The sequence below is a fragment of the Magallana gigas genome, chromosome 7, assembly GCF_963853765.1.
Source record: "Magallana gigas chromosome 7, xbMagGiga1.1, whole genome shotgun sequence".
Classification (NCBI taxonomy): Eukaryota; Metazoa; Mollusca; class Bivalvia; order Ostreida; family Ostreidae; genus Magallana; species Magallana gigas.
Genome location: NC_088859.1, coordinates 49,946,073 through 49,959,789, shown reverse-complemented (window position 1 = coordinate 49,959,789; position 13,717 = coordinate 49,946,073). Strand labels below are relative to the sequence as shown.

General features: G+C 35.1%; 2 protein-coding genes across 2 annotated transcripts; both read right to left on the bottom strand.

The window, feature by feature from the left end:
- Positions 1 to 324: 324 nt before the first annotated feature.
- LOC105323839 (uncharacterized) lies at positions 325 to 6,976 on the bottom strand. Its single transcript, XM_066067711.1, has 11 exons — positions 6,771 to 6,976; positions 6,513 to 6,607; positions 6,218 to 6,327; positions 4,123 to 4,245; positions 3,623 to 3,965; positions 3,070 to 3,402; positions 2,772 to 2,948; positions 2,278 to 2,353; positions 1,472 to 1,521; positions 1,046 to 1,143; positions 325 to 916 (listed from the first exon to the last, which is right to left on the bottom strand). The coding sequence occupies exons 1-11, from the start codon at positions 6,856 to 6,858 to the stop codon at positions 907 to 909; spliced, it is 1,503 nt and encodes a 500-aa protein (XP_065923783.1). The 5' UTR covers positions 6,859 to 6,976; the 3' UTR covers positions 325 to 906.
- A 1,157-nt stretch (positions 6,977 to 8,133) lies between these two features.
- LOC105323827 (tRNA-dihydrouridine(16/17) synthase [NAD(P)(+)]-like) lies at positions 8,134 to 13,628 on the bottom strand. The gene is made up of 12 exons (XM_034455404.2): positions 13,471 to 13,628; positions 11,554 to 11,784; positions 11,291 to 11,450; positions 11,033 to 11,145; positions 10,768 to 10,850; positions 10,548 to 10,651; positions 10,067 to 10,211; positions 9,840 to 9,936; positions 9,568 to 9,659; positions 9,214 to 9,397; positions 8,954 to 9,029; positions 8,134 to 8,556 (listed from the first exon to the last, which is right to left on the bottom strand). The coding sequence occupies exons 1-12, from the start codon at positions 13,510 to 13,512 to the stop codon at positions 8,210 to 8,212; spliced, it is 1,674 nt and encodes a 557-aa protein (XP_034311295.2). The 5' UTR covers positions 13,513 to 13,628; the 3' UTR covers positions 8,134 to 8,209.
- Positions 13,629 to 13,717: the final 89 nt, after the last annotated feature.

The window sequence follows — 13,717 nt, the reverse complement described above, 5'->3', positions numbered from 1 at the left end:
ATAAGTTGGGATAGCAATAAATTTTCTTTAAATAAAGGGTAGAACAAGTCAGAAAATGTTCCTGCATAAGGAGAAAGAAGAATACTGATGCAGTATACAGTAAAACACACTTATAACGAAGTCCCAGGGATGGATAATTTTACTTCGTTATAAGCCTAATTTGTTATATCCATCAAGTTTATAACATGTAATAAAGTCTCGGGGAATGAAAATCACTTCGCTGTAAACGTCAGTTCATTATAAGCGTGTTTGCTATAACCATGTTTTACTGTATATAACACACAGCTTGGTGAGAGGTATCATAAAAATAAAATGACAAAACAATTAATAGGTACAAATTTATTTTAAAAGCAAGCATTAACAGATGACTGAATCCTTTCACCCTGGTTGGTTGTTCATTAGATACATGTACATCCATACAATAACAAATAAACAGATGCCCATCTTATTCTAAAATTAAGGAAATGTTCATTTTTTTTCTGACATCAGGCATCGTTATAAAATCCTAATCATAAGACAAAGTTTAAAGTGTGAAATAGTTGATGATATGGTACATATTTTAAATTTGTTTTTTGTTCAAGCATTTGAAAAAGATGACAGAGGTATGACCAATTTCACTGAATACTAGTAATACTGCTTATCTCCAGAAATCAAATAATTGCAACCTTTCTGAAACTTCTGTAGTATTTCAGTGTAAAAAAATGACTTCATGATGTGAATTAAACAATTAAATTGATTAATGTGTTGAACACTACAACTGAAGCACTCTTAAACAACAAAAACAAACGAATGTGTCAAGCCAACATGAATAAATACTCTTTCTGTCACATATATTCAAAATCATCAGAATCACAGGCTGTAGATTTGTGAGGGGATTAATTACATGTATGTACTTATACATGTATATCATAAAGCCAATTAATTACATGTATGTACTTATACATGTATATCATAAAGCCAATTAATTACATGTATGTACTTATACATGTATATCATAAAGCCAATTAATTACATGTATGTACTTATACATGTATATCATAAAGCCGTCATTGTTTGGGCCTCGTCACAGAGACTTCGTAACCTTGGTGACAGTTTTTGGTGGGCTGAGCAGTTCATTCCTACAACTCCTGCAAGATCACACATCTGGAGAAAAAAAGAGGTATTGTATGTATATACAAGTGAGACTGTTTAAATATTAATGTAGGTAACTAACTAAAAGTGATGACTTCAAATATTGATAGATCCCAATGCTATAAGTACATGTACATTAAATGTGTATCTAATTTTCATTCTCAAGTGCTTGGGAATAGTTAACTTGGAAGTTAATTTTACGGCTAATGAGAGGGGGGTCGCAGTGGCTATAAAACTTACAAAATAAACTGAAACTTTTGACAACACCGTGTAAATGACTTGCACATGTATGTCATATGATGGGTGTCAATAAATACATGCACATGCATATTTTACTTACTTCTTCATTACTCTTCATCAGTTGTAACAAACCTGTCATGAGGTTGTAAGCTGAAAAATGCAAAAGAGAAAAACAACTTCAATAACTAAGATATACATGTAACATTTGCTACTGGGCAAACAAACAAGTACTAGTTGATAGGGAAAACACTTGTGAATAACTTTATCTTTGACAGCAATATATGTATGTCCAGGTATAAACAGTAGAAGACAAGAAACCTCAAAGCTATTTGAAGTACTCTGTGTCACATTTACTTGTACATAACATGTAAATGTACCATTTTTCTGTTAAACTTACTTCAAACTCTGCACACAGCTTTTGAGTTAAACACTTAATAATTACCCAGCGAACAATTCAAAATAAATGTAACAAGTCAACAGCTGTATATTTTCTCAAATTACAAGCACAAACCTTTAGGAAAAGTATATGTATAGAATTGTGAAACTACTTCTCACATCCCAATTTGTGATGTATATATATATATATACCAGTATGTACATGTATATACCAGATGTACAAATGGAGTCTATATTCTGCATTTAGCAAAAAAAAAGTTTCTTGTGTATGTATGAACACTGTACATCTATGTATACACGTGTACTAGAACAGTATAAAGCATTACATATTTGTTGTGAACACTGTGCATCTATACACATATACTAGTGTACAGTGATACACTACTAAAGTGTGCACTGTTTAATAATCTATAGACTAAACACATGTACAAGATTAGTGTACAGCAGTACATTACTTGTTGTGTACACTGTACATATTAACACATGTACCAGTGTACAACAGTACGTTACCTGTTGTCTCTGGGAGATCCTTCTGTAAACACTCTAGGATAGCACTCCCTACCTCAACCTGTGTATCTTCTGGTATCTAGAAATAGCAGAAAACTTTGACTCATAATCCTACTCCCTAAACACAACAATCTGGTAATTTAACTATAACAAAACTAAAATACATGTACATCCATTGACTTTAGATTACTTCCAGAACACAGAGGTCAAACACAGTATCTGATATCTACAGAGTATCTGTGTTGTAGACAATAACTGATATCGTAAGAATTTAAAATAATACTTGATATCTACAAATGGCTACAAGCAATACCTTATGTCTTGAAAGGCAATAGTACAAAAGGCAATAGTACATAGGCAAAAGAACAATAACCCCCTGATAACCTGATCACTCTAGAGGCTAAAAGCCATTATGATATATGAAGAGGCTGTAAACAATACCTGATAAAGCCAGGGGCTGTAAACAATACCTGGTAGCCAGGGGCTACAAACAATACCTGATATCTACAGAGGTTGTAGACCAAGGAGGAAGCTTTGCTGTACATGTCTTGGTTTTCATGAAGTAAGGCCCCTACACACACATCGGGACACAGTAGCTTCAGGTTACACTGTTCTCCCCCCTCAGAGTCGGTCAGGAAGACATGTCCCACCTCATGACTGCAGCAGTTTGTTAACTAGCCAACAAAGAATACCTCTTCAAGGTTTTAACCAAACTGACAATAATGATGGTAAGGTTTGACCCACACTGGGTTAAAACATTGTATAAGAAACTTTTTTTTTTAATGATAACCTTACCACTTTTAGAAGAGACATCTGCACATTGTCTGTTAGTTCTTTGAAATGTAACAACACACTGTTTATTAATTTGGTGGGTTCATTTTGTAACAGTTCTATGAAGTCTTCCACCAACACTAGATCCTGCAGAAGCACACATAACTCCCCCCTCAGCTTATCCCCCATGCGTCCGTCCCCTATCACCATGTGAATGGTTTGAACATGTTCTTTACACAGTGACCATGAGGGTGATGGAGTTCCGAGGTAATCGTACATGTCTGACACCAAACTGACTTCTTTTGCAGAGAGTTTGTCACTTAAGTCGTCCAGAAATGGCTTTTTGGAAGGTATTTCCTGTAAGTTATATGTATTTCGTTTTCTAAATCTTATTGTGTGAGATGAAGATGTACTTTATATCAAATATATCAGAACAAGTCAATCAACGAAAGATGGGTCAACAGGTATACATGTACCTTTTACTGTTCTGTACGTGCAAAAAGGATTAAATCCTGCCGTTGATATAATCTATATTTAGGTCTATCACTTAAAATTTCTTAGAAATACAAACATATACCTCTTTGTATATAATAGGTTCAAGTTCTTGAGATTCCTTTTCGCTGTCCACACTGAAATTCCCTGGAGAATCTGAACCCCCTGACCCTGTGGGGCTTTGACTGGTTGCCCCTGGTGCCTCTGAACTGGATCCTGATCCCCTTGATACTGCTTCCTGTTCAGAGCTGCCGCCAGTCTGAGATCCTGAACTAGTTGCCTGTTTACTTGATGCCTCTGTAAGGAATGTATTGCTTGGTGGGATATTGTGGGATACTGGGGGATTCCCCTGGGGAAAGAGGGCATGGCCACCACTGGGGTTCACAGACATTGCATCTATCCAAGGCTTCATCATCTGACCAAGTGGGCTAGACAAGGTAAACAACCAAATGTACAAATCAAAGTATCAACATTTTAATCATACAATTGTACAACTAAGATGTGTATCATTCCAACAGTTACTGTAATAATAAGTTTAAAGGATTGTAAATAATTGTGGAAATCCATTAAAATCTTGGAACTTACGTGCTGAGGACTTCAGCTGGGAGACCGGTGATGTATGATGGGATATCATTACCAGTCAGGAACTGGGCCAACTCAGAACTAAAGTTGTTACAGTTGTTGTCAAGTAAATGATAACAGCTTGGCCTGTAAAATCAATTACATGTATATTGGGTAATCTTACTATCCTCCCAGCATAAAGGTATTATGTCACAGGATTATATGCCCATCAATGGCCCCCAGCTGATACAAGTCGGTACAGGATCCCCAACATTGTATTGGTAAAATAAAAAGAACGAGATGTTTGTGAAACATTTATGCCCCCTTCCCTTGGAAACATCCAGAAAGAAAATGAACGTAAAATGCAAATAACTGGAATTTTTCTAAGTTCAAGGGCCATAACTCTGTTGAAAATTGCTCTATCATACCCAAAATCAAACTTAACCTAGATATTATTTTGATAAATCTGTATATCAAATTTCATATCCATACCCTCTGCGAAGAAAATGAGCAGAAACTGCAAATAACTCGAATTTTTCTATGTCCAAGAGACATAACTCTGTCGAAAATTGCTTGATCGTACCCAATATCGAACTTGACCTAGATATTATCAAAATAAACCTATATACCAAATTTAATTTCAATTTGTTTATTCTCTGCAAAGAAAATGAGCGGAAACTGCAAATAACTGGAATTTTTTTATGTCCAAGGGCTATAACTCTGTCGAAAATTGCTCGATTGTACCCAATATTGAACTTGACCTAGATATTATCATGATAAACCTGTATACCAAATTTCATTTCATTATGTTGTTCATTCTCTGTGAAGAAAATGAGCGGAAACTGCAAAAAACTAGAATTTTTCTAAGTCCAAGGGCCATTACTCTGTCGAAAATTGCTCGATTGTATCCAATATTGAACTTGACCTAGATATTATCATGATAAACCTGTATATCGATCAAATTTCATTTCAATATGTTCATCCTCTGCAAAGAAAATGAGCGGAAACTGCAAAAAACTAGATTTTTTCTACATCCAAGGGCCATAACTCTGTCGAAAATTGCTCGATTGTACCCAATATCGAACTTGACCTAGATATTATCATGATAAACCTGTATACCAAATTTCATTACAATATGTTAATCCTCTGCGAAGAAAATGAGCGGAAACTGCAAATAACTGGAATTTTTTTTTACGTTCAAGGGCTATAACTCTGTCGAAAATTGCTCGATTGTACCCAATATCGAACTTGACCTAGATATTATCATGATAAACCTATATACCAAATTTCATTTCAATATGTTCATCCTCTGCGAAGAAAATGAACGGAAACTGTTGGTGGACCGACCGACAGACTGACCGACCGACAGACAGCAGCAAAGCAATATGCCCTCCCTTCTTCGAAGGGGGGCATAATTAATTCTAATAAGAAATGATAGTGTTAAGATATAATACCTTATTATAATATGCGTTGAAACAGATATCTGTGAGCCAATGCTCACTTGTGGTACCCCTGCTCCAATATGAATATGCAAAATAAGCAAAGTCGACATTTATAGGGTTGTCTCTAAGACCCAAGGGGGGGGGGGGGGTGATTCCCCACTTATAATGCCTTCATTACCTGGCTATTATTGCATTTCAAACACAATGTAGCTATAAGCAAGACCCCCAGACCCCCCTTCTACTTTTTTATTTCTTCCTTCTACTTCAATTTTTATTTACCACGAAGTTGGTATCGGATTGGTACAAAATTTATCCCACCATATGGCATGCCTAAACAAATAGTGCAGGGTTGTCTCTAAGACCCAGGGGGCTGGGAATTTCCCCACATATAATGCCTTAAATATCCGGCTATTATTGCATTTCAAACACAATCGCCCCAATGTAGCTATAAGCAAGACCCCCAGACCCCCTTCTACTTTTGTATTTCTTCCTTCCACTTCAATTTTTAGAGACAACCCTGAATAGTGTGTTAAAATTTCAAGACTATGCAGTAAATAGTTGCGGAGAAATCTTTGACGAGGGACGGGCAAACATACAGACAGATAGACACATAAGGGTAAATCCTTCGGAGCGAGGGTAAAATTAAATTATCTTTGTTTTACAAAAGATGTGCTAACCTGAAAGTAGATTGCGATAAATCATAAAGATGCCCTAGAAAGACATCATGTGGTATTTGTGTGTGTCCTAGATCAACAATGGAGTCCGGCTGACCAAGAAAGGTACCTCCCTTAAAAAATTAAAATGATTGTTATTACAAGAATAAAATGTAACATTTTTAGAATGAAATAAATCGATGTTTATGCATAAATGAAAGTATACTCCTCAATCAAGGGATTCTGACATGAAAAGATAAAAAAACTCATGGCTGCATTTTATGAGCTGGCTTTTACTTCTATTCTGACAGAGACTTACAGGAGAACAGGCCTCTATGCCACCCATCCCTCCAAAGTAAAACTCCTCCCCATACACAACTATTCCCGTGTGCCACACCCCTTCTATGCGCTTTCCTGTGGATCAATGGCATAAAATGGGTTACATAAGTATCAATTTCACAGAAAAAAATATATATCTTCGAATAAATGAACAAAAACAAAAATTTCTCATTAATAACGGAATAAAGGTGAACCATGTTAAGATTTTTCGACATTGTTGACCATGACGATGACTTACCTAGAAAAGCCTGGGAGAGTGACCGGGCCATCCCCTTACTTAGGTCGTAGATATAGACCTTCACTGGCCAGGACTCTGGTTCTGACATCTTAAACGTGTCCCCGATCAAACTCTATCAGATAATTACGATGTCAGCGGACTGAAGTCATGACTTAACAAATCGAAGCATAGCAAATTTGGAATAAACTAAAGTTCGAACCCGAAGTGAATTCAGACATTTCTTTCGTCTGATTAAAACCACCCCTTCGCCTTACATCGTCAGGTGTGAGAATGGGGATGGTTTTATTAGTGGGACTTTTCAGAGACATATAGTATGTACGTCCCTGGACCTATATACATGTAGTAACTTTTTTATTTTATGTATTTGTCAATCATTTTTGCCTTTTATTGAGTTTTAAAATTAAATTGGAGCATTTGCAGAGTTTTCATTTTCAAAAAAGTGTTGAAATGGTATGAACACAAGCATGGATCCAGCATATGGGGTATTTATTGTTTTACTACATCATAGTCAAGGGCAAAGTGATATGTGCATAACCATAACCGATCGAAGACCTTAATATTTTTTTTTTTTTTTTTTTTTTTGCTCGTCAAGATTTTTGATAAGTCTAGCCCCCCACTCCCTTTCAATTTGCTTCCAACGCCACTGCAGTTTAAAATAACTAAATATGAAATTAATTGCCTATTTTTTATTCTGTATTAATTTGGTCCCCATTAATTTTGAAAGGAAATATTGCTCATAATGGCAAGAACTGCTAAAGAGGGTCTTACTATCAGCATCATCTCTAATTCATTATAAGCATTCCTTTTCAAGTGGAAAAGAACATTTCAATGAATAAAGACCCAAATTCAAACTTTTGATTCTTCATTTGAAGCAGAAATCTATATATTTACATTCTACTGTGTTTTTCCATTAAATTCTGTGATCTTCAAATGCCTCTAAATGCAACAAGTAGTCAAAGGTTAAAATGACGAGTTTTATTATGACGTCGTTAACGTTGACACTGTAAACTGCAACGTCACAAGCGAAAATCAAAGTTGACGCTTGTGGCTGTTACTGTGGCTCTGCCATTAATATTAACTTACCCTTAGGATAAGATAGGAATTTTAAGGTATGAATCACATTTGCAGACAAGGCAAGAAGTTAAAAAATGTAAATATAAGCATGAAATCATGATTTTTTGAAGTATACACTCTCATAACTGCAGCGGTGTGTGCATACAAATACTAACGCGCGTTATGAAAATTTGTATGCACACACCGCTGCAGTTATGAGAGTGTATACTTCAAAAAATCATGATTCAATGCTATAATAAAACCTGATTCAATTTGGTTAAAAAATGCAGTTCATAATAAAGATACATGATTGCATTAAAATTTTTTAATAATAACAAGATTTACAGTACAATGCTACAAAAATACAGCCAGGCATATATAAAATATCAGCTCATTCCTTCTTTAAAACTTGTGTCATCTGTTTCTGTAATGTCGCCACACGTAAGAGTGATGTCCCCTGAACCACAATTCCTATCACTGGAGTCCACTGTCTTCATTGTGTCCTCCGAGTTCATCGCTCCGAGTCTGTTCTCAGAGTTCACTGCCCCGAGTTTGTCCTCTGAGTCACTGCACAGTCTCTGAGTACAGTCCATTTCTTTATGTTGGCACATGTTACCAGTACATGTAGTCATTTTGTTTGGCCCATTTTCAGCTTTCTTTTCCTCCATTTCCCTTTTCTTCTGATCAAATGCAGCTTTGCTGGAGTTCTTTGTGTGAAGTACAATTCTATGACCTACAGTTAAATTGACAATGGGTGAAGCACAATTAAATAAGAACAATTAAATAGTATTTATATGTACATGTACAATGCAATACAAAAATTCCATCAGATTCACCATGTGTACAGTCAATCCAAACATTCCATTTTGATGTGTATAGTTATTTTGATATCTGTATGTATAGTTATTTTGATATCTATATGTATAGTTATTTTGATATCTATATGTATAGTTATTTTGATATCTATATGATTGTGTAGTAATTTTGATATCTATATGTATAGTTATTTTGATATCTATATGTATAGTTATCTGGCAGAAGAAATAATAGGCCCAAGTTAATATGACTACCGGCATATAAATTAATATAATGCAAATCAGTTATAGCAATGAAAATACAAAAACCCTTACCTTTGCAATCCAGAGTTTCTCTGAAGGTTTTTTCTTTACAGCAATTCTTGCACATCATGTAAGAGCATTTTCTTCCCTGCATAGGCATAAAAAATATTTCAGCAAAATTTAATGTCAATTCTAATTATTATTATCATTTAGTATTTTTGAAAAGGCATTTATATGAAAATATAAAGTAATAAACTAGAATTAACAATGAAACTAATTTTTCAAACTAGTCATCATGATATCCAATTTCATTCTTACTCTCTGACACATACTCTGATGTTAGGGCAGTTCACACACTTCTCGTAATTTTCCTCCGAGTTTCTTCCCAGCTTCTTCATAGGATTCCTTAACAGTTTTTTGACCTTGTTTTTGGACAGGCCAGCAAACTCCGGAGACTGTAGTTTCTCCTCCAGGGGGCGCTTTACCGTCTTCTTTTCTTTATCTTCGATGTACGGACTAGAGCATAAAATAAAACCCATTTATTTCAAATAAGAGTTCATGGTGGACTACCAGTTTTTATTTAAGGCCAATAAATCAACTCTTCATTCCTACAGTATTTTATTAATCTCTTTACTGAATGCAACAACACTACAATCTCTATACAAAATTCTAAACACAACACCTACTTAGGTCGGACATACGGTTGACAAATCCAGTAAGGAAAAGGTAACTCTGATGGGAACAGGTCTGGATTCTCTTTATACTTCTCTGCATCTGCCTTAAAAAAAAACAATGAGCTAAATTAATGCTAATAAAACTTGATATTTATTGCCTTGTAACTATTTGTTACAAATGAACATTTGTTTAGCAGCAAAATGATGATGTACAGCTGTTCAGTAAATTGCTTTATAGATTGACTAATCAATACAGCTTTTATTAAAAAAAAAGTCTTTAATACCAGACATCTTTCTTTGAGTTTTAGAGTAGCCAGTCTGAAACATTCCAGCGTTTTCCCCACAGCAATTATATCCCGAACATCAGGGTGCACGTTCAGGCTACAACAGAACACAGTCGAGCAAAAACTGTACATTATTTCAACTATGACTATATACATGTATTGAAAAAAAAAATCCAGAAAATCTTGACCATGATAAAATGATCAACAAATGAAGACTGATCTAGTACCTGTGGTGAAGCATTTTGAACATGTGACCCCTGGCGTAGGACAAAGGACAGGGGTACTTCTCTGCCAGTTCCAGGTAATCCTCAGCCATTTTCCAGATGGGTGGACTTTCCCCAGTAAACAAAGCAGGATTATGAAGGTTACCCTCTACAAGATAGGCAAAGCTTTAAGTAAGCTAAAAATGGCTGTTTTGTTTTGACTTTCATCCAAAAGATTCTGGTATAGTATCTTTTTAAAAATTACAGGATTCAACCATAAGAGTCACATAATCTCTTTAAAAAAAAACTTAAAGAATATGATATAAACATTTCAATGCATTTTATCCCTCCTAAAATTAAGGAAGCAAACAGATGCTAAAATGTATAATTTTAATTCCACATGTGGTACCGGTAGTGTGTATTGTGTATGTATATTCATATAACATTTTTTACATACATAAACATATTCTTGATTCAGTGCATGTTATTGTGTACTATAATTTACCTGCTGACATTACACCTTGGACACCTGTTTGACCGATGCATCTCTCTACATCAGGTAAATACTGTATGTTACCATTAGCAAACACAGGGATTGAAACACTCTCTCTGCAGAAAAATTTGATTAAAAATACATCAAGCATTCCTTGCCATCTTTCACTGCTTTTTTTTATATGTTTTATAACTTTTAAATGAAAATCTCAATTCTCCAGGTAATTTCTCACCTGACGAGTTTAATGATGTCCCAGTCTGCCAGCCCGGTGAACCGCCCCTTCTGTTCCTTGGTCCGACCATGAACAGTCAACAACTACAATGTCAATGTAATATTGTATAGCTTCACCATATCATCAAAATCTAAGCCCCACACATAATACAACACACATAGCTCGTACATCTTTTGAAATATTGATCAAACCTATAACATTCCCTCAACATAGTTCAGTATAGTATGAATGGCAAAATGAAATGCTTGTCCAGATTCATGTTTACCTGACAGCCTGCCTGCTCCAACATCTGAGCGTACATTACTGTCTTCTCTTTAGACTCAAACACTCGGATTTTACAGGTGATGGGTACCTTCAGCTTTTGATGACACAAGGCAACTACAAAATGTAGCAAACATGGAATGTAATTCAAAATAATCAGACCCTTCCTAAATTTTGGTTTGTATGTTAGGTGTTTGTTGCACTTTCATTGTAAATTATAAAAGCATTATAAATTGATTTACCGGTAACATAAATTAATTACCCATTTTTTTAAGAAGGTCCCATTCATCCTCCAAGAACGCCCCATAGTGACCTCGTTTAGCAATTGTCTGAGGACAGCCAAGGTTAAGATCCACTGCATCACAAATATCTTCAACATACTGGGCAGCCTTCAGAAAGGTATCAGGGTCATTGGCACAGAACTGGAACAACGCAATACAAAACTAAACAATCATTGTCCAATACATGTATTACACTTTGAGAATAAAAATGTCATCTTGTAGTGATAGTATCACAATGTACTACCTGTACAATTAACGGTCTATCATCAGGACAGGTCTGCATGGCTTCTTTCCTGTAATTAGGATCCCTGACAAACACAGAGGAATGGAACATGGGGGTGTAGCACAGCTGGGCCCCATATTTGCGACTCAGCATCCTCCAGGCCAACTCACTCGCATCCACCATCGGGGCCACCACATACTTGGCTGAGTTCAGGGTCCGTCTCCAGAATTCAAATCCAGAAAGCTTCTTTGCCTACGAGACAAGATACATGTATACATGTATGCATAGATAACCAGTTCATAAAAAGACAAAATAGTTATGCACTTTCAAAGAATCCATAAAAGTGCCAGGAACTGCTTCACACATTACTTGTCTAACATTAACATAACGCTGAAATTAGGTACCGGCTTATGCTGGGGGTTAACCTGCGATAGACTGGTGTCCCATCCAGGGGGAGTCAATGACTCTCATCTGCTTAGCACCACGAAAACCGGAGATGAGCACCTGCCCTATGTGACTTCATAGCATAGAGAAAGATTTAACCAACTAATTTAATCATCTGAGATCTAGCTCAAACACAGAATTGTAACTTAGCCATTGAATTTTTCAACACATCGACTGCTTATTTAACTGTTTGACTTTTATTGAAAGCACTTCGATCTCACTTCAGGGATGAAGTACAAGTCAATTATTCTTTTTTTTAATTAAATGATCATGCGTGCATCCATATTCAGCCTGACAATTTTGACCACATATTATTGGGGTTTTTTCCTGGGACGTTTCCTCAAATAAGTACATAACTATAGACTGATATTTTTTTTGATTAATATACCTATCAAGATGTAACACAGGCCTGTGAATTTCTATCAATAAGCCGTTAAATTTATGGGAAAAGAGAGATATATACCTTTTCAGTTTTTCTGATCATGTATTCACTGTATAAATATAGAACATGTAGAAAAAGGATAGATCTTTCTCTCCCCATACATTTTACCGCTTATTCATTGAAATTCAGAGTCCTGTGGATATAATCTCTATTCTCTAGCAATTACCCGAAGAAGGAAATTGATTTCTTAGGCATTATAAACATAATTCAAATGACACTATACACAAAAATATCAAAATATATCAGTAGGGACCAACCTTACTTTGAAAACTACATTTTAGTAAACTGAGATAATCATCTTATTAAACAAAAAGTATATAATAAAGTTTTAATAAAAAGTGTGCATAGGTTTTGGACATTTTTGAAACAAAAATTTGAAAAATAAGATTAATATATAGAAAATATATTGGCCAGCTATAAAACATCAGCAAATCTCGGATGACGGGGAGCCAACTTCCTCCTAAAGCTCCTCTTTTAATACATGTATTGTTTATATGACATAAACTCATGAAAATATAATATTTTGAATGTTTAGGTAATAGGTTTCAGCTGCTTATATTTCGATATAATTGTTTATTAGAAAGATATTCTGATTTAAACTGGGAACACTTTACAATAGGGACCGCGAGATTTCGAGAGATTTCAATCAGTTGCCAATCTCTGTTATTTAAATCTCTGATAAATTGTATTTACATATAGAGGAGGTAGATTTTTTTTTAATATTTGGCTTATTGAGCGACTGATTGATAAAAATTCAAGTGCCTGTGATTGAATAAAGTACATACTCTTTTGTCTGGTAAGAAAAAATACAACGATAATTTTAAAAAATGAGGGTGAATCCTCTTTTACAGAAACTATGAATTTCATACCGATTACATCACTCTCTATATGTCAATATGGTTTAGTATGGTGATGAGGAACACGTGGGAATATATTAAAAATTTGGACTTTATCGAACATTGGAGTAATTGATCTTTATCAACGTAAAAGACATTCACGCGGAAATAATCATACTAAACAATTAATCCCATATAAATATAAATATCCATTACCTTATCCACCTCCTCCTTTACTTCGTGTTTACCTTCTTCCATTTTTTTTCACATGCTGATACAGAAGAGTTTTCACGGGAGGTTACTCTGTTCCATAACGTAAAGGGATAATCTCAAAATCCGTTAAGTTTATAACGGCTGTAACATTCTTGTGTAGCTGAGCAGATACAAAAGATATTCAGAATTGTAAGATGTTAAATTTATTCTTTCCTATTTTAATATAAAAATTGCATAATTGGCTTTGAAA

Excerpts from the sequence above, each read along its gene's own strand:
- LOC105323827 (XM_034455404.2), bottom strand. The coding sequence starts at position 13,512 with ATGGAAGAAGGTAAACACGAAGTAAAGGAGGAGGTGGATAAG. Across the intron at positions 10,851-11,032 it reads TGGAGCAGGCAGGCTGTCAG|TTGTTGACTGTTCATGGTCG; the intron begins GTAAACATGAAT and ends TTGACATTGTAG. Across the intron at positions 9,030-9,213 it reads TGAACTGCCCTAACATCAGA|GGAAGAAAATGCTCTTACAT; the intron begins GTATGTGTCAGA and ends ATGCCTATGCAG.
- LOC105323839 (XM_066067711.1), bottom strand. The coding sequence starts at position 6,858 with ATGTCAGAACCAGAGTCCTGGCCAGTGAAGGTCTATATCTACGACCTA. Across the intron at positions 6,328-6,512 it reads GCATAGAGGCCTGTTCTCCT|GGAGGTACCTTTCTTGGTCA; the intron begins GTAAGTCTCTGT and ends TAATTTTTTAAG. Across the intron at positions 4,246-6,217 it reads TTATCGCAATCTACTTTCAG|GCCAAGCTGTTATCATTTAC; the intron begins GTTAGCACATCT and ends TTGATTTTACAG.